The sequence below is a fragment of the Rhipicephalus microplus genome, chromosome X, assembly GCF_043290135.1.
Source record: "Rhipicephalus microplus isolate Deutch F79 chromosome X, USDA_Rmic, whole genome shotgun sequence".
NCBI lineage: Eukaryota > Metazoa > Arthropoda > Arachnida > Ixodida > Ixodidae > Rhipicephalus > Rhipicephalus microplus.
In genome coordinates, this window is record NC_134710.1 from 149782946 (window position 1) to 149801797 (window position 18852).

General features: G+C 41.4%; 1 protein-coding gene across 2 annotated transcripts in view; it reads right to left on the bottom strand.

Annotated features, from left to right (window-relative positions):
* Positions 1-18852, bottom strand: part of mnd (L-type amino acid transporter minidiscs) — a 120873-nt gene that overhangs the window by 13739 nt on the left and 88282 nt on the right. For both annotated transcript variants that reach the window (XM_037428374.2, XM_075877984.1), the window contains exons 5-9: positions 17013-17136; positions 15686-15789; positions 10338-10434; positions 6951-7100; positions 1250-1427 (exon numbers count right to left, since the gene is read on the bottom strand). In XM_037428374.2, the coding sequence (XP_037284271.1) occupies positions 1250-1427; positions 6951-7100; positions 10338-10434; positions 15686-15789; positions 17013-17136 (653 nt within the window). The remainder of the gene's footprint in view (positions 1-1249; positions 1428-6950; positions 7101-10337; positions 10435-15685; positions 15790-17012; positions 17137-18852) is intronic.

Consider the following 18852-nt stretch of genomic DNA (forward strand, 5'->3'; position numbering starts at 1 on the left):
TTGAATGAAAGTGCACCACTGCCATATATTTTCGCAAAACGTGGCAAGCCATCTTCCTTGTGCCAGCGCATCACCGTATCTTTGCTTGTGCATTCAGTGCTTATCTGTTTCTTTCCAGCAATGCCTAGTAAAACCATGATATCAACCTTTTCTATGTTTCGCAAGCATGAAACCCAGGGGCAGCCACTGTGGTGCATTTTTGCAGACAGGCGAAATAGTTTTTCATGCCTGCTTGTAGTTTAGAAACAACCTTTTCTATGTTTCGCAAGCATGAAACCCAGGGGCAGCCACTGTGGTGCATTTTTGCAGACAGGCGAAATAGCTTTTCATGCCTGCTTGTAGTTTAGAAACAAACAGACAAACACTACACATCGCACGCAAATATGCTGTCTGCTTGTGTATTTCATTAGAATGTGCAAAGATAGATTTTCTGACCAGATTCGGCTTCGGCAAACCTTGATACAAACTGTCACCTCCCTGTCACAGGTAGTTCCAGTCTGACTTAACAAAGAGGCTGCGTTTTCTGCACGCAGGTCATGGGTATGTCATAAATTGGCTCACACTATAACCTTCCAATTATAAACAACTGCCCTCGAGTCAATACTTTGATTGGACAAATTAACAGAAACTTACTAAATTTCAACGTAAATTTAGCTGCAGAATAGTATTTCTGCCTCGACACAAAGTAAATGTTTGTAAACAACCCAAATGGGACTGTCACAGAATTTTTATGTCAAACCCATTTTGTCTAATAAAAACACCGTCTTTATGATTAAAAATGTGACCATGATCAATGATGTATACTATAACCACAAAAGATGTGTTAGAAAGTAACTATGAGCCAAAATAGTTAGCAGTCATCAGAGTTACAAGTGCAAATGTAAAGCAGCAGCCTATGATAAAAAGCTGAACTAATGATTACTTGAGTGTGCAAGCTGCAGTATACAAATGCCATTTAAGAAAGTTAACAGAAATGAAACCAAAATGTGTTTTTTTTTTGCAAGTAACAGTGCCACATCACGCAGAATATTCTGTCAGTGTAGTAAAAGTATAGTAAATGTAGTTGCTGACAAGCAATAAATCACTCAAAAATTCTCTATGTACAAGTCTCCTCGTCTATGTTACTTTTCTAGCAAAGTGCGTTTTTTTACCAGCACAAAATATGATAACCAGAGAAGACAGAAAAGGGAATACCTAACAAGGTCATGAAAGCCTCTCAAAGCCAAACGAAAGTGAAGCGAATACTCACAAATTGTTCTCCTGTAAGCTAGAGGTTTATCCTTCCAGTAGATTGTGAGGAAGTAAACAGGAATTCCAGACAACATGATGCCGGCCCCAATAGATGTTTCCAAAGGCTGGCTGAAGAACGGTAGCACCACAAGGAACAGCGAAATGAGGAAGAACAATATAGGCAGTATGATGTTCACCTGCAATGCATAATAACTGTTAGTCCAGCACTTTCACAGTAGGCAGCAGTGTAATGCACAGTTTAACAGTGGACGAAACACAAAAGTGTTTAATGGCCACGTTTGGCAGAGTGCCACGAATGCAAGGCAGCAAGAATGTGTGTGTTTTTTCATGCATGCTCGTGGGTTTTACTTTCCACAGGTACTACTCTGTTTTTTCTTTCCTTAAGATGTATGCTCAATATTGACTCAAGCACTTAGGAGTAGCCAGCACCTTACTTGGGTGCCAACACTTGCTTATATATCATATAAATAAAAAACATAAAATTGTTCTGTACAGAACACATGTGCTGTAAGTGTGGAATAGTGAGCTGATTTGCAATGTCTGCTACGAAGTGCTGCTGCCACTTCAGCACACCTACAATGATTACACCTACATTGATTACAATGATTACAAGGCACTTACTTTTCATGAAGCAAATGTTTTTGTATTAATATATCCCTGCTGTTTTTTACTGCTAAAAAGACAAGCCACTCAATGTAAGCTTTCCAATATGTCGCAAAGAGTAATAACTCAACAATGTTATTACAAGTAACTTTATCCACAATTATTTCAAGAAACGGTACAAAAACAATAGGGACGTGTTCAGCATCTAACAGTGTGTAATGCCACTGTCATGTTCAATGACTGTGCTCAAATTTGCAGACAGTGAACCCACAATACTTAAGAATCTCAAGCTCACCTAAGCAAGTGAGCTGCACTGATGAAATTCAGTTCCGCAAGGGTCGGGACAGTGAACAAGTTAGAAGAGGAGGTGGGGTGGGGGGTGTGTGAACAAAATGCCCCGCAACGTTGTCATTTTAAAGAAGGCATATATCATATATGCATCACTTCCGAAGGGGATTTGGCATGGGGATTTGAGAAACTATCAACACTCTTCTCCACAATGACTGAACTATGAACGTCGATTATGAAATTGCGATTTTGTACCGTGGTTATGTTTCAACAGATCGTGGCCACATGGGCTGCCTCATGAAAAAAAATATGCTTCAGACCAGTGCAGTTCTTGCAGCTTACCCTAACAAAGCATTACTAACCGTAACAGGCAAGTAAATATGAGAGCACTGTATAGAGCACTCGCAAATATTTTATTACTTGTGAAGTCATGGGCCACTAAGAAAACTTATGCTAGCTGCATGCTTGAATTTTCTGACCCAAGTCAATATTGTGGCACACTTCATAGTTTGTAGAGGCTTGGCTGACAGCTTCAAAACCATATGCTATGAATGCAAATCCATTCAATCGCCAACTTTTTTCTTCTGGCACCATAACCACTCCAAAATGATCGACACCAGACAAGTTGCAGAATTAATGAGTAAGCGTGTGCAGGCTACCCCTTCAGGAAGGTGGGGGGGTCTAATGTTCGTGGCAGTGCCCCCCCTCCATACTATATGAATATATGGGACAGACTTCGAGCCCACCCTTCTTTGGCAACAGGGGGGGGGGGGGGCACCCCCTCTGCTCCATCCCTTCCCTGCCCATGCCCCTATGCTACTGATAACAGTCATGTGATCATTGACATGAAGCCTTACTGCTTATGCCACTGCACACCAGCAATTTCGAAAACTATGCGTGGCTGGCACTTTGTTCCTCACTTGAATCATATCCACAAAGTGGGCACACCGTCCAGCTACACTAGTGCCCTCTATTAAGAACTGCCTACGACAACACAGACCAATGCAAGAGCCAATAGATGCTATACATTGGTGTAGCTCATTAATAATTTTCAATAGAGAATACATTTCTCCCATTAATCTAACAAACAACAATTGGACACTGCTGCATCTCGCTCATCCTGCTACTGCTTTTTCATTGCTCTCTGACACCTCTGTCTGATGCGAACATTAAAGGGTACCAAATAAAATGCACCATGAATTACAGAAAAGATAGATAGGTGTCAAAATTTCTATCAGTGCTGCTCCTGCTGAGGAAAAATGCTGAGCCAAGAAGCAATCAGAAAAGAGAACAATAGACCTGTGGATGTAACTCTGGACACACAAATGAAGCAAAAAAGACGCCGTAGTTCTTCTCTTCATAACCTGCTCCCCTCTTGCCTACTCAGCGAGAAAAGGAAAGGCAAGGAAAGGCAAGAAACGCGAATAAAGTCAGTTGAGAGTTGGGATTCATGCCGTGCGGTTGTCTTCCCTGCACATATGTGCATCACAACATTGGAGACCCAAACGAGGCTCACCGCCATTGCAGCCAATCAACACCATCATGCCTACATCACAGATAAAGTTCTCCAGATAGAGTTCTCCAATGCGAGGACAACAAGCTGGAGCAGCTGTTGATCATGACCGCTGCCCTTAATCTGAATTGGTTCCCTATCCCCAGATCCTGGGACAAGGTTGGCTGCGACACAAGCATCAGCAGAACTCGCCCATTCATGCCTGTAAGCCTCTGTCAGCACATGTTCACATCCCAGAATTAAAGCCATCCAAAGACTGGTAACGGCAGGATTTCTCTGGCCATGTGTTAACCAAGATGTCTATCCCCCTTCTGGCAGCACTGAGAACACTCGCAATGCCGTATTCTCACTTTTATCAAGTCCACTTTGACATCATTGGCCCACTGCCACGAACAGACTTACCAGCTGACCAGCATGGCCAGATTCACGTGCCGGGCGGAGGCTGTTCCTATCACGCATCACTGCCGAGGCGATTGCGAGTGCTTTCCTCTACTACTTGGTAGCCCACTTTCGAGTGCCTTCCCCAATAACAGCAGACTGCGGCTGACAGTTCAAATCCATCCTTTTCACTGCTATCAGTCCGCTCAAGGAAGCCTCACGCATACGTACAATGGCATACCACCCCAAGAGCAGCATGGTGGAGTGTTTTCACTGTCAGCTGATGGCAGCACACACAGCAACCGAGGAACAAACTGGGTGGAAGCCCTCCCACTCGTCTTATTGAGCATAAGGCCCACCTTAAATGAGGGCATTGGTATGCAGCAATGCTGAGTTGGTCTATAGCATGACATTCAAACTACTGGGAAAGTTCTCACGCAAGAGGAGCCATCCATTGCTTGCAGTGACCATACACTCTGCCTACACAATGTCATGATTAAGCTTTGCTTGGTACCTCCACTGCCTCCAGGGTCGTGCGTAGTGCATGTTGACCTGCAACTTCCATTGTGCCCATACGTGTTCATACAACATGATGTGGTGAACGCACAGTGAACGGCTATCAAGAGTGCCCACTCGCCTGGATCTTTCAATCCGCTTGATTGATTTGATTGATATGTAGGGTTTAGTGTCCCAAAACCACCATATGATTATGAAAAATGCCGTAGTGGAGGGCTCCAGAAATTTCGACCACCTGGGGTTCTTTAACGTGCATCCAACTCTGAACACACAGGCCTACAACATTTACGCCTTCATCGAAAATGCAGCCACCACAGCCAGAATTCGATCCCGCGACCTACGGGTGAGCAGCCGAGTACCTTAGCCACTAGACCACCGCGGCGAGGCAAATCCGTTTGGCAACTCACCAGGTTGGGGGGGAGAGTGCTGTGGTTGCAACAGACAAATGACACAAAGAAGACGCCGTACTTCTATTTATAACCGGTTCTCCCTTAGCCTACTCAGCTCCCTCACTACGCGGGGAAAGGAAGGGCGAGGAGAGTGAACAGACAAGACTGAAGTCAGTTGAAAATAGGGATTCATGCCGTGCGGTTGTCTTTCTTCACCACGAGTCTACGCGTCCGAACAAACCATACATAACCCTGCATATTTAAGATACATTCCAAAACTTTAAGATCCCTTCCAAATAGTCACCCTCACTCTAGGTTTTTAAGGAAATATTGTTGCAGAAATTAAGACAAATAAAGCCATAGGTACTCATCATATTAATTTCTTATTTCGCAGGCCAAAAAAATAGGAGTTGACATTGTTTTCAGAGCTGTGAATAAGCTGAAAAAATGTGAGGCGTCCCTGTGAACAAAACAGTAGTGTAAAATTAAGGATGAAATAACACATTTCATAAAACACACCAATACCATATCGACAGGATTCTGGACAAAGCACCTTTGAGCTATGGTTGCTTTTACAAAGGACACACAAATATAAATCAGATTGAGCATAATGGTTTGTTGATTAAGTGACCACCATCTGCCGTGAAATCCTGAGCAGGGGCCATTTCCCAATCAAGTGCCCACATCCTCTTTCCGGTAGATTTAGAATATGCACCAATGAAGAGAATGCATAGTGAATTATTAACAGAGAAGCTTAGTCATTAAAAGAAAATTTGCTAAAGAATAAGAATGGGCTGGAGTGCACACGGTACAATCATGACAGGCAATCTGCAGCTACCCCTAAAACAAAAAGTCTACAACCATTGCATACTGTGTGCTAAAATGTGGGACTGAAGGTGGAAGGAGAACAAAGAAACTGTGGAAGAAGTTATGTACTATGCAGCATCCAACAAAACAGAAAATGATACGCATAATATTAAGTTATAGGAAGGCAGCGAAATGGGTCAGAGAACAAATGAAGGCAGGCGAAATTATAGTTGCCATCAAGAGAAAGAAAAAACCTGGGCTAGACATGTGGAGGATGTAAAAGGTGGCGAGTTTGAGGAATGAATACCAAAAGGTGGGAACACAGTTAGGGATAATAGAGAGCTAGATAGAGTGACAAAACTAAGAAGCTTGCATAAGAATTATGAAATCAGCGCAAAAAAGACGTAAATTGCAGATCATTGGGAGAAGCCTCAGTCCACAACAGTGACAACATCCCGAGTTGTCTCAAGCAGTGGGAGAAAAAAATGGATTGATTGATTCGTGGGGTTTAACATCCGAAAACCACCATATGATTATGAGAGATGCCGTAGTGCTGTAATGAAGAGCTCCATAAATTTCGACAACCTGGGGATCTTTAACCTGCACCCATATCTGAGCACATGGGCCTACAGCATTTTCGCCTCTATCAAAAATGCAGCCGCCGCAGCAGGAATTCCATTCCATGACCTGCGGGTCAGTCAGCAGCCGAGTACCTTAGACACTTTACCACCGCGGTGGGGCAAAGAAAAAAGATGGAGAAGGTGCATAGACTAATGGACATTTTTTTTTGGTGGGGGGGAATTACAGTATTGTTTTTTTTTCTAAATGAAAAAAATTTTCCTTTCGAGTCTGGTAATACTTGGGCATACCATCCTTGTATAACTGCACAAAGCTATGATGTCCTTGAGAACTCCAACTGAGCATAAATTTTACATATAGCTGTAGTATAATACTCAAAATGTATACATTTGATCATTCTCTAGAACGAAATTCTTGATTAGTTATAACAATGCCTAAAAAGTAACTAACCAGATGTCATCAAGTAATCATTACTGATAGTTCACTTACCCTATTTGCAGGAGGCACCAGCTTTTGCGTGCAAAAACTATCAGTGTCTCCATCAAGAACTATCATTTCAAACATCACATCATATATATAAATATGAAATTTTGCAATGCTAATAAATATAATAAGAACAGACATACCTTAATTGGTCGTTTTGTGTTTGGCTGCTTTATCCGAAGCCACAGCAGCCCACCCACAGACAACATTATGAACATGGCCTCACTAAAGGCAGTGTATGTTATGAGAACAAACACGTCTGTGTTTGTCAGGTACAGCAGGCTGAGAAGGCACTGAAAGAATAAGGAAAGAAGTTTTTAGATGTTTCAAACAACCATTTAGAATAATTATCACTGGTAAAAACCCCCTCAAGGCTAAAGAGCGCAAACATTTTTAAAGCTGCACATTCACAAACGAGGAAAGCCACACTTTAAAGGTAGACTGGGGTCTCAAAGGAGCACCGACATCAAATTTCAAGATCGAGATGTGCCCATCATTCGATTGCTCGGTATGCATAGGTCTTCTTGGCCAAACTTGAATGGCATCCGTTGCATGGAAGTTATTTAATTCGATGTCAAACAGCAAAGAAAAGCTAAGAAGAAAAAACGGAAAACAGACTGCCCTGCAACATCGACACTAGTGCTACATGTTCGGTGTGACACATTCTACAAATACCATTCTGAGTGATGATACGCTAGTAACAATGACGTCGACGATATAAGTGTGTTCGGGGCCGACACCTGGCTATGCTCTCACTAATGGCTCTCCTTGCTGTGTTGAAGCATGTGTGCGATTCATCGTGTCGCATCGACTGATTTGACATGTGCTCCACAGCGCGAGTACAATCATTCAGAGGGACAATATGTGCCAAAATGTCGGGGAACCGCTGCGCAGCGAGAACCTGCACGTAAGCGGAAATTGCACAGGGTTTCATGCCTTTCCAAGCCATGAACCTCAACGCAGCCAGTGGGTTGGCTTCGTACGTGCGGATGGACAGAGGGACTGGACGCCTAAGAAGAACAGCCGCATTTGCTCGCTTTACTTTGCGCCGAGCTGCCCAATGATAAATTTTGTGTTGGCGAAGGAATTGGGTTTCACTGGCCGTACAAGGCCCCTTCTAGAGGCCGGGGCTAAAGGAAGAGGGAGGAAGAACGAGTTGGCGCTACTTAACCTAGCCGGCGGAAAACACATGGAGGAGCTTCAGTCTGCATCATCAGGCACAGCTGGACTGACTGCACGTGCGCTCCTAGCAGACGAAATGCCAGTGTGTGTGACGTGACCATTTTTGTGAAGGCAACATCAGCTGTGCAGCGGCCTCGATGCGGCGGTGAGGTACCACTGACAGCACTACAATTTGGCAGGCTTTCGACCCATTTTGAACCACGTTCGATAGCGCATATATAAATGAATATTACATATATTCATTCGTACCTCAGATGCGTTATAGGTCGCGAATCCCTACTAGGGGTCTATAGCTACTCGTTGACACAACCATCTTGACTTGAGTAAATTTGATATCAGTGCTCCTCTCAAATAGCACAAAATTTCAAAAAATGCCGAGTTTCGAAAATTGCGATTTGAGGTATTTATAGTATATGTTTTCGAAAAATTTTCTATTACAAAAAAATACCATTTCTTTTTGTTAAAAGCTTAATATATGAAATTACAAATGTTTTTAAAACTGCAAATATAATTTTGTTAGCATTGTTAGTCTTGTGAAGTTAATCTGCCTTAGAGAAGTTCCCAGCAAGTTTCTGCGAAGATATCTAAACAAACTTGGTATCATTCTCTCCCGCAGCACTTGAACTACACGCTGAAGCTTTTCTTTTACTCTCAACCTTGATATATTTATAACTATATAATATTTACCAGCTAATTACTGGAAGCTCATTTTTACCTTCCAAATTTGAAAATTATTTCTGATCAAAGAAAGTCATTTTGACATCTAGTTTGCTTTAGCCTGTGAGATGAACCTTTTAGAGAATACATGCAGTTTTGAAAACTAACTTTTTTATTGTGAGTTACTATAATGACTCGTAAGAAATTACCTAATTATTATGTGGAAATTTGTCATTAACTTCTTTCTAAATGAAATGTTTGAAATCTGTTTGCAGATCCATTGAATGATCCATTCAAAACTCCATTCAATTATACTCATGCATGGTAATTTTCATGAAAGTAGGACAATAAAAATTTCTTTAAGACCATCATCCTCCTTAGGGGCCCTGCGACACTTTTTGAGCATGGTCAGAAAATGCTGCCGATCGTTAGCAGAGGCTCCCGACAACATGCCAGCCAAATATTAGAGCACAGCACGCGGCCTAGAATTCACAATAAATTATCAAAGTCGTTTTAAAGTAGCTTTCTCTTCTCTCAACAAATTATGGAAATTAAGCCCAATAAGCCCATATATCAGCCATTGGAAGATTTGAACATAGTGCGCTCGGTTGTTACAGAGGTCGTCACAAGAGGCCATCACTTGTCCACGCGAGCGCGCGAGATCACACTAAAAAGGCCGTGTATTCAAAGAAAAAAAAAAAGAAAAAATTCTCAAGGCCATGAGGCCCGAGTGACGTTTTTTATTTGCCTCTCCCATGCCTCCCTGCTCAACTTCCAGTGCTTTCGTCAGGACGAGAAAAGAGAGATTATGATTACAGCAGGTGACAAATCTTTGCAACTCTGCTCGTACTGGATGAATTCTTAAAACTTTTGCGCGTTCAATTTGAGAGGTAATACGCTTTTCTAGTGAATTATTTCCCTGGTTACTCAAAAAAGTGTTTTAGGGCCCCTTTAAGTGTTGCGAGATCAACCAGTTTTGATGAAAATTGATTAGAATTACTGCTACACATGGCCATATGAAGCCTCGTTTTCCTAATACTACTGTTTTTATGTTGAAATGAGTAGCCGACAATGACACACCTCTCTGCAAGCATCAAACATTCACTTAGAGAACTTTTCAATAAAGACACCGCCATAAGCATGCTCACGAGGGGGCAGGAGGGGGCTACCCCCCCCCCCCCCCCCCCCCCCTGGTCATCTAAGAATGGGCTTGCAAAATCTTCATATACATTGACTTCATACACCCCCCCCCCCCCCCAATGTATGAAATCTTCATACATTGGGGGGTGAACAAAAATATGCCCCATACATTAAGATAACTAGTAACAGGGAGGGGGGAACTGCAACAAACCTTCGCCCCCCCCCCCCCCCCGAATAGGAACCCTGCGCACGCCGACGGACATCACTGCACGTAAATAGCTCACGGAATGCAAAAATATGCGAGCATCAATTGTGTTATTTCAAAAGGGCATGCACATTACAAAGCAATATGTAGAAAAACAGAAAGTCAGGAGGGCCGCTTCAACAAGTGTCCACAAGAACTTGAATCTGTGCATATCATAGTCGGTACAGTGCCATTAAAAAACCTCATTAATTATGTTTACAATCCTCAACCCAGTCACATGTTCATGAAAGCCATAAAAATTGATGAAACTTGTAACTTATAGCAAGCAATAAAAGTTTCCACTAACCAAGAACACTAGGCTGGGAGCTGGTGTAAAGTGTGACACATTAATCATAGCAAGGCATGTAGGCAGGTGTCCCTGTCTTGCACCTACAAAAAATAAGCTGAAATAAAAATGCAATCTGTAGTCAGAAACAGAAGAATAATAACAGATGCAGTGCAGCTTAGTAAGCGCAATATAATGATCTATCACACACAAAAATTCTTACGTTCTAGATATATCCATGCCCGACCACTCAACTCCAGAATTTCACTTTAACAGAAAAATCTGATAACACAAGGCACAGACTTTTCATTGGCAAATTACAATATTGTCAGAAAACACAGTTATGTTATTTACGCGGGTAATAAAGGCTCACAAGCAGTGTTGCAATGTCTATGTGATACAAAATTCATATTGCAAAGCACCCCTCTATTGCAGCACAGCAAGTCATAAGAAAAGTAGTTCAACCTTTCTTTCACATACACCCCGACTCAACAATACTTACCCATAGTGCATCTTAAAGGATGGACATGTGTTCATATGCTGGATCTAAATTTTTTTTCTTTGTTATGATTAGGGTGCAGTTTTTAAAATTTTTGTTCTCCCAGAATTTGACACTTTTTTCTATATTTATTTCAATCCGAAAGCTAGCTTTTCCTTTCATTTTTGCACTATTTTATGTATGCAGATTTATGTGTAGATGATATATTTTTTTCATCATCATCATCATCAGCCCGACTACGCCCACTGCAGGGCAAAGGCCTCTCCCATGATTTGCCAATCAACCCGGTCTTGTGCTTTGCGTTCCCACATTGTACCCGTAAATTCCTTTCATTTTTGCACTATTTTATGTATGCACATTTATGTGTAGATGATATATTTTTTTCATGAACATCATCATCAGCCCGACTACGCCCACTGCAGGGTAAAGGCCTCTCCCATGATTTGCAAATCAACCCGGTCTTGTGCTTTGCGTTCCCACGTTTTACCCATAAACTTTTTAATCTCATCGGCCCACCTAACTTTCCGTCTCCACTTCGTGCATTTGCCTTCCCTCGGAATCCTGTCAGTTAGCCTTAATGACCAGCGGTTATCCTGCTTGTGTGCTACATGTCCGGCCCATTGTCCATTTCATTTTCTTGATTTCAACTATGATCTTCTTGACCCCGGTTTGTTCCCTGACCAACTCTGCTCTTTTCTTGTCTCTTCGGGTTACACCTATTATTTTCCTTTCCATCACAGGCTGCGTGGTCCTCAATTTAAGCTGAACCCTCTTTGTAAGCCTCTAGGTTTCTGCTTCGTAGATAAGTACCGACAAGATGCAGCTGTTATATACCTTCCTCTTGAGGGTTAGTGGCAGAGTGGCAGATTACTATTCATGATTTAATAATGCTTTCCGAATGTGACCCACCTCCATCCTTATTTTTCTAGTTCTTTCACTCTCATGGTTCGGCTCCGCGGTTACTACATGTCCTAAGTAGACATATTCCTTTACAACTTCTAGCGTCTCTCCACCTATCGCAAAGTGCTTTTTTCTGCAGAGACTGTCGCACATTATGTTACTTTTGTGCATATTGATTTTCATACCTACCTTTATGCTTTCCATGTCCAGTTCAGTAATTATGACCTGTAATTTGTCCCCCGAGTTACTCATCGAGGCAATGTTAACAGCGAATTGCAGGTTACTAAGGTACTCTCCAATAAATTTTATCACCAATTATTCCCAATTTAGGGTCCTGAATACCTCCTATAAACACGTGGTGAATAGCATTGGAGAGATTGTGTCTCCCTGTCTTACATCCTTCTTTATTGGGATTCTGTCACTTTTTATGGAGAACTATGGTGGCTGTGGATCCTTTGTAGATTTCTTCCAGTATGTTTATATTGGGTGCTTCTATGCTCCGATTCCGCAGTGCCTGCATTACTGCTAAAGTCTCGACAGAGTCGAACTCCTTCTTGTAATCTATGAAAACTATGTACAGGATTTAGTTGTATTCAGCGCATTTCTCTATTAGCTGATTTATAGTATGAATATGGTCTATTGTGGAGTAGCCGTCATGAAATCCTACTAGGTCCTTTGGTTAATTGAGCTTTAGTATCGCCTTGATTCTATTAGCTATTATTTTTGTAAGTTTGTAGAGAACGGACACTAAAGCTGATGGGCCTGTAATTTTTCAAGTCCTTGACATCTCCTTTCTTATGATTAAGATTATGTTGGCGTTCTTTCAAGATCATGGTACCCTTCCCATCAAGAGACACTTCTAATATAAGGTGGCTAATTTTTCTAGCACGATTTTTCGCCACTTTCAGGAGGTCAATTGTTACCTTATCCTCACCAGCTGCTTCGCCTCTTTGCATTCCTTCTAGGGCTTCCTTTACTTCCCCTGTGGTTACTGGTAGGATGTAGAATTCATCTTGTTCATTATTGTTTCTCATGATTTCATCCTAGTTCTATTGGCTTCTGTACAGCTCTTTGTAGAACTCCTCCACAATTTCGACTATCCTATCCATGTTGCTTATGACATTGCCTTCCTTGTTCTGCAATGCATACATCTGATTTTTGCCCAAGCACGAGTCTGCCTTCGTAGCTTTTAAGTTCCTGCCGCTTTTTAAAGCCTGCTCAATTCTTTCCATGTTATACCTCCTGATGTCGGCTACTTAATGCCTATTGATTAACTTCGAAAGCTCCACTAGCTCTATTTTGTCAGTTGCATTTGAGACTTTAATTGTTTGCCATCTCTTAATAAGATTTTTGTCTCCTGAGATAGTTTGCCAGTTTCGTGTCTAGTGACTGTACCTCCAACTTCAATTGCCCACTCTTTAATGATGCTAGTAAGATTATCGTTCATTGTGTCAACACTAACGACGGTTCTCTCGTTTAGTGCCTCGAATCGATTCTCAAACAAAACTCTGAATTCCTGTAGTGTTCCTCTCACCGCCAGCTCATTAATTGGCTTCTCGCATATGACTTTTTGTCTTTGCTTTTTTTTAAATATAGGTGAATATGAGCTCTTACCATTCTATGGCCCCTGTATCTAATCTTGCCAACTACTTCTACAACATGTACAATGTATGTGTGTGCACACAAAATGAAGTCAATTTCATTTTTCGTTTCGCCATTAGGACTTCGCCTCGTCCACTTACGGTTAGCCCGTTTTTTGAAGAAGGTATTCACGTTCTGTGAACTGTACTAATAACGCCCCTCTGGAATTTCTACAGCTGATGCCATATTCCCCCACTGCATGATCTCTGGGCTGTTTCTTGTCTACTTTGGCATTAAAGTAGCCCATCAAAATAGTATACTGTGTCTTTACTTTATTAATGACTGACACTACATCTTCATAGAATCGTTCGTTATTACGAAGCGTTTGTTTTATTAGGCTAACTATAGATGTAAATACTAATATGTATACCTGACTGCCGTGTGAGGGCCACTGTCTACTTCTATATCTCTCTACCATGGTTTTTACTACCCCAAAACGTCACAAAAATAGGATACAGCCTTAAAGACAGCGCCTGTCTGTTTTTTAGCAATTAGAAACTTTTTGCGTTTAATTTTCATGAACTCCAACCGCCCGCGGCGTATATGCTCCACATAAGAAGCACATTGAAGTAGCCGATTAGTTGCAAAACAGGTGCATGCAAGGCGTCAGTTGACAGGAAACGTCAAGGTAGGGGTGCGACCACTCGGAACCAGCAAAACTCTGATATAGAGGACACTCTGAAGCCAACACTGTCAAAATTGAGTGAGACAGGAAGAAGTTACGAGAGATCAAACAGGCGAGAAAGAGGGTCACCCAAGGCACTACTCCGCCCTGAGCTCGCAAGGTCAGAAGTTCGAAACCACCCAAGAATATCGCTGGCAACATAGAGAAATATTATAGCATCAGTGAGAGGTTAGCAAGTATTATAATTAAGTTTAACAAAAAGTACAAGATGAAGGTGGTAGAAGCTTACACGCTTATATCGAGCCATGATGATATTTTTTTAGAATGTTTCTAATGGCTAAGTAATTCTGTATTTAGGTGTAGACATCATTGCAACCCTAAAAGAAAATTTTTAGCTGGACTAATGTAAAGTATGTATGGGCACTTCAGGCCAAGGATGTGCAAAAAACCTGTACATTTTTTATCTGTAAAAGTTAAGAAAGAAGAAAAGTTCGAATGACAAACAAAATTGTTAATACAGTAGACTCTCAGTAAATGGAAATTTATTAAACAGAACTACTGCTTAAACGAAACTATTGCCTCTGCTATGCTTGGTTTCGGGCTTGTAATCTGCACCCATGTTCACCTCTCAGTAAACGGAACTCCTGTTAAATGAAACATATTTTCCCGGTTTCTCCAGGTTCTGTTTACCGAGAGTCTACTGTATATGATCTATGTATTTGTCCACATGGCAATTTTCAACAGGCTTCAAATTCAGCAACATACAGGCAAGCTGTGTGACATTCTGGATGTCGTATTGTTTTGCACACTTAAAGGGGTACTGACACCATTTTTCGAACGCGAGTTTAGTCTGCCATACAAATCTCTTGTATGTAGAGAACTCTTAGCAAGTGCGAAGCTCAGCAAAAGCTGATAAAATATTTAATTTTATTTCCATATCAAAGTAATGTCTACCATATGGAGCAAATAAAGACATCGGCACTATCTTCAGGTCAGGCTACAGTACTAATTCTAGCGACTTCATTCAGCAGCCTAGATAGTTGTGATGACATCGTGTACTAAAACTTCCAAAATGGCCGCTTCTGCGTCGCCAACAGAGCCGCAGTGCAGAACTGATGTGGAAACGTCACGTCTTGTGTGAGCACGTGACAGGAAGCTCATATCGTGTTGTGAAATCAGGGTATAGTAGAAACTAGGTTTTAAAAACATACTGTAATTACATTCTTAAGGTGCACTCACAGTTAGCAATACATCTTCTAGGCTATTAAAGTTTTGGCCTTTCATTTGATGCAGAAAAACTGCAACTGAAAAATTTGCTGTCATTACTGTGAATACTATCAAACAGAGACAGTTGTTCCTTTAGTTTTACAACAGAAATCCTATACTCAAGCCAGCACCTCCTGTGGGGTTCTGTATCTAGTAATGGTGCCAAAACTGACAGCAATTAGCAAATGTAACTAGAAGGGTTTGATACTCCTAGGACAATACAAATCACTTATAGGCATAAGTGTATGCAAACCATTTTATAAACAGCCAGCAGTGAAATTGTGCCTCATACTTGAAAGTTTGAATGTGATATTCAAAATGTTCGCTGAAAGTGAAGAAAATGAAAGTTTTGATTCACTGTTCTTCCTCAGAAAAGCACAGTTATCAAAATGGTGGCTTGATTTTTATAGCATCTGTATGAAACTATAATTAACTTACCGAGAAGATGCAAAAATGCCACCATTGAGGCCTCCAAATGTAGAAAGCGCCACAGAAACTGGCATAATCCATGACACCACACCAAGAATCTTTTCCCCAAATGTCTGCAATTCAAACATCACAAAAATTAACATACACACATCCTTAATTTCAATGTCAACCAGTATAAAAGAACAAGAATTACACCAGGTGTTTATCCTGTTTCTTAGCTTCTTGCTAGTAGACATGCATCTGCTCAAGAATATTTATAGATACAAATGATGGGTCAAAAACAAATTGCTTAAAGATTTCTACAATCATAACAGGAAGCTATTGTTCCAAATACAATAAAAGCTTTCCCAAGCAAGTATATCTGTATACAGCCCAGAGGTACACATGTACAAATTCCAGCAAAACATTTACCAGACTGTAAATTTAAAACATTGTTAACTATTCCCTAAATCATTCCTGCCATGAGAAAGATTAAAAACAACTAATAATTATGTGACCTGTCTATTTTCCGTTTTCCTTCAATATCTCAGTGTTTCTTTGTGACAAAATAAATTTTTTATCTATTTAAGCATGGTTACCATTGCTATGATGTACAGGCTTTCAGTATTACTTTTCATTATTTTTCACCTTTTAAAAACAAGCTTTTCGATTGGTTATTACACTCGGCAAAAACTTTTCTTGACAGCACTATGGAAGCTACAAAACTGAAGAGCATGCCTGCTACCAAGCTAAGAAAGAGTATTCAGGTTAACTGATAATTTCCTCCTTTGACTTGCTAAAATAAATGCTGCTTTATTTATTATGAAACTCGTACAGTTGTAGGAAGTTATAGGTAAAATACAATAATTGTTCACTTTGTAGGAATGTCTTCTTTTTCTTTCCATTTTTTCAGCAGACCAGTTTTACAAAATAAACATGGCTCCATGCAGTAGTTTGTCTGTGTGTGGTTGCGAATACTCCGTTTAGTTCTCCAAGAATAATATATTCATTATACGACACTAAAATATACATTGAAACAGTGAAATGTTTGTCACATTCACATTAATTTTCGTGAATATATTTTCTAAACTCTTTAACAATATGAGTAAGTGAAACAGAAACCAGCCGCAAGCAGCAGTACTACTTGCGGAGAAACACCAATGTGTGGAAGCCCCTTCTCCATAGCCTTCGCTCCAATGTCAAGATAAGTTGTCACCGAGTAGATCTCATTTTAATACTGCATTTTCAAGAAAATTAGTGCATTTCTGTTGCCCATTTCTCTACTGAAACAATGGACATACATTCATATAAATAACTACGGTTTCAAATTACTAAATGGTGTGATGAGTGCACTTACCACAGCAACAGCATTTGCTGACTGAACTTCGTCAGCAGTGAGGACAACAAAGTATGCAACATTGGCAAGGAGATATATGATTGTCACCATGGGTAATGAAATGTAGATGGCAAATGGCAAGTTCCTATGGAAAGAAGATATTTGAGCATTGGATTGTGGTAAAAATGCACTAATAAAGAGGTCATGTTAATATTTCAAAGGACCAGCATAACTACAAAGTGAGAGGCTGCCTACATGCCTTCGTCACATAGCCTGTAGCGACTGCCCCTTCCCGTGGGCACCAGTGGTCCCGTCCCAGCTTCATGGCAGCAAGCCAACATAGAATTTCGTATAATAATGCTTCGGCCATTCAGATACTGTGTCCTCTTAGTTGACGTATTATTACAAGCATCATGAGCCTGTCGCATCGAATGCAGGACAAAGGCCTCTCCCAATGATCTACAACCCCACCTGTCCTGCATGAGCAGATTCCACATTATGCCTCCGAATTTCCTCATATTATCACTCTAACCCTCTGCCATCCTCATCCTCGTTTCCCATCTCTTGGCTTGAATTCTCAAATTCTAACTGACCATCTCTTATCTGACCCTCTCATGACATCTGACCCTCTCATGACATAACTTTCACAACTCGATGTTTACAGTAAAGCTTCATGTCTCTACCCCAGAACGATTCCGTCTCTGTAGGCTAAAAACAAAATGCCAGGCCCCTAAGCCACTAGCAGACACTGGCGCTCGCATGCTCCTCTGCTAGCAGACACGTGCACTCGTTGCATCCCCTCGAATGCTGAGGAAGGTCATTCGAAGAGGTGCACAGGCAAGCTGGCGAACACGTCTGCTGTAGACTCATGCACAACTGCAACACCTCAACTAAATTTCCATCGCTTGGTGGTTTAGACATCCTTTAACTGCTGAGAGCAAATGGCACCTCTTTTTTTGCAATGAGGTATACAGCACAGTGGTATTTGTTTCAATAAAAAAAATGACAATACAAGCATCATAGCTCCATGCTGGATCATAGGGCACCCGTGAACGATGGCAACACCCTCCCATGTGTTCCCAGTACAGATTAGATTGCACCTGCTTTGCACTTCACAGGAGGGCTTCGAATGATGTTAAACGGTCCTTTCTCTAAACGTCATGCGTTTCCCGCATTCGTATATAAAGGAAGAGATGCGTCTAGTGGCTCATTCAGTTAATTCTCAGATTGTCAAGAGTAGACCGTGGACATTAAAGACGCCTAATAAACTATTTAAATATTATGCTCGACCAAAGGAACGAACTCGTCTAACTTAAAATGGTCGCAGAGCCCCTCAGGGCCTATACTCCAAAGTAATAATACAAACACCCCTCCTTCCCTCCCATCATAATAGTGTTTTACACAGCTTCGCTGGGCATTTCCTTTTGCAAGGCAGGATAGCGGACAATTTTTTTCCCTTTTATTATGTACTATTTCATTTCGGGTGGAGGGCATTCCCCTAAAATAGTCATTTTTCGCTCCGCATGCCATGGCGATAAACAAGTTCTTTTTTGGGGGGAGGGGGGCATGGAGTGGCATAGCCCCTGGCTACGCCACTCCATGCTGGTGCTGGTGATAGCGGTAATATATGCCACATGGTGGCGAGAGCATGAACGTGATGAATCCATAGCCAGAAGGTGGCACTCCCGAGCCCTTAAGCCCCCCCCCCCCCTCCCTCCGAATTTTTTCGCACTATGGATATATAGCGCGAAATGGCCGTTTGCCTGCCTGACCCCCACTTTTGACTTTAGATGAAGGAGCTCCCCTGCCCCCTGCCAAAAAAATTTCTGCATACAACCCTGTGACGGTGCGAATGGGGAAG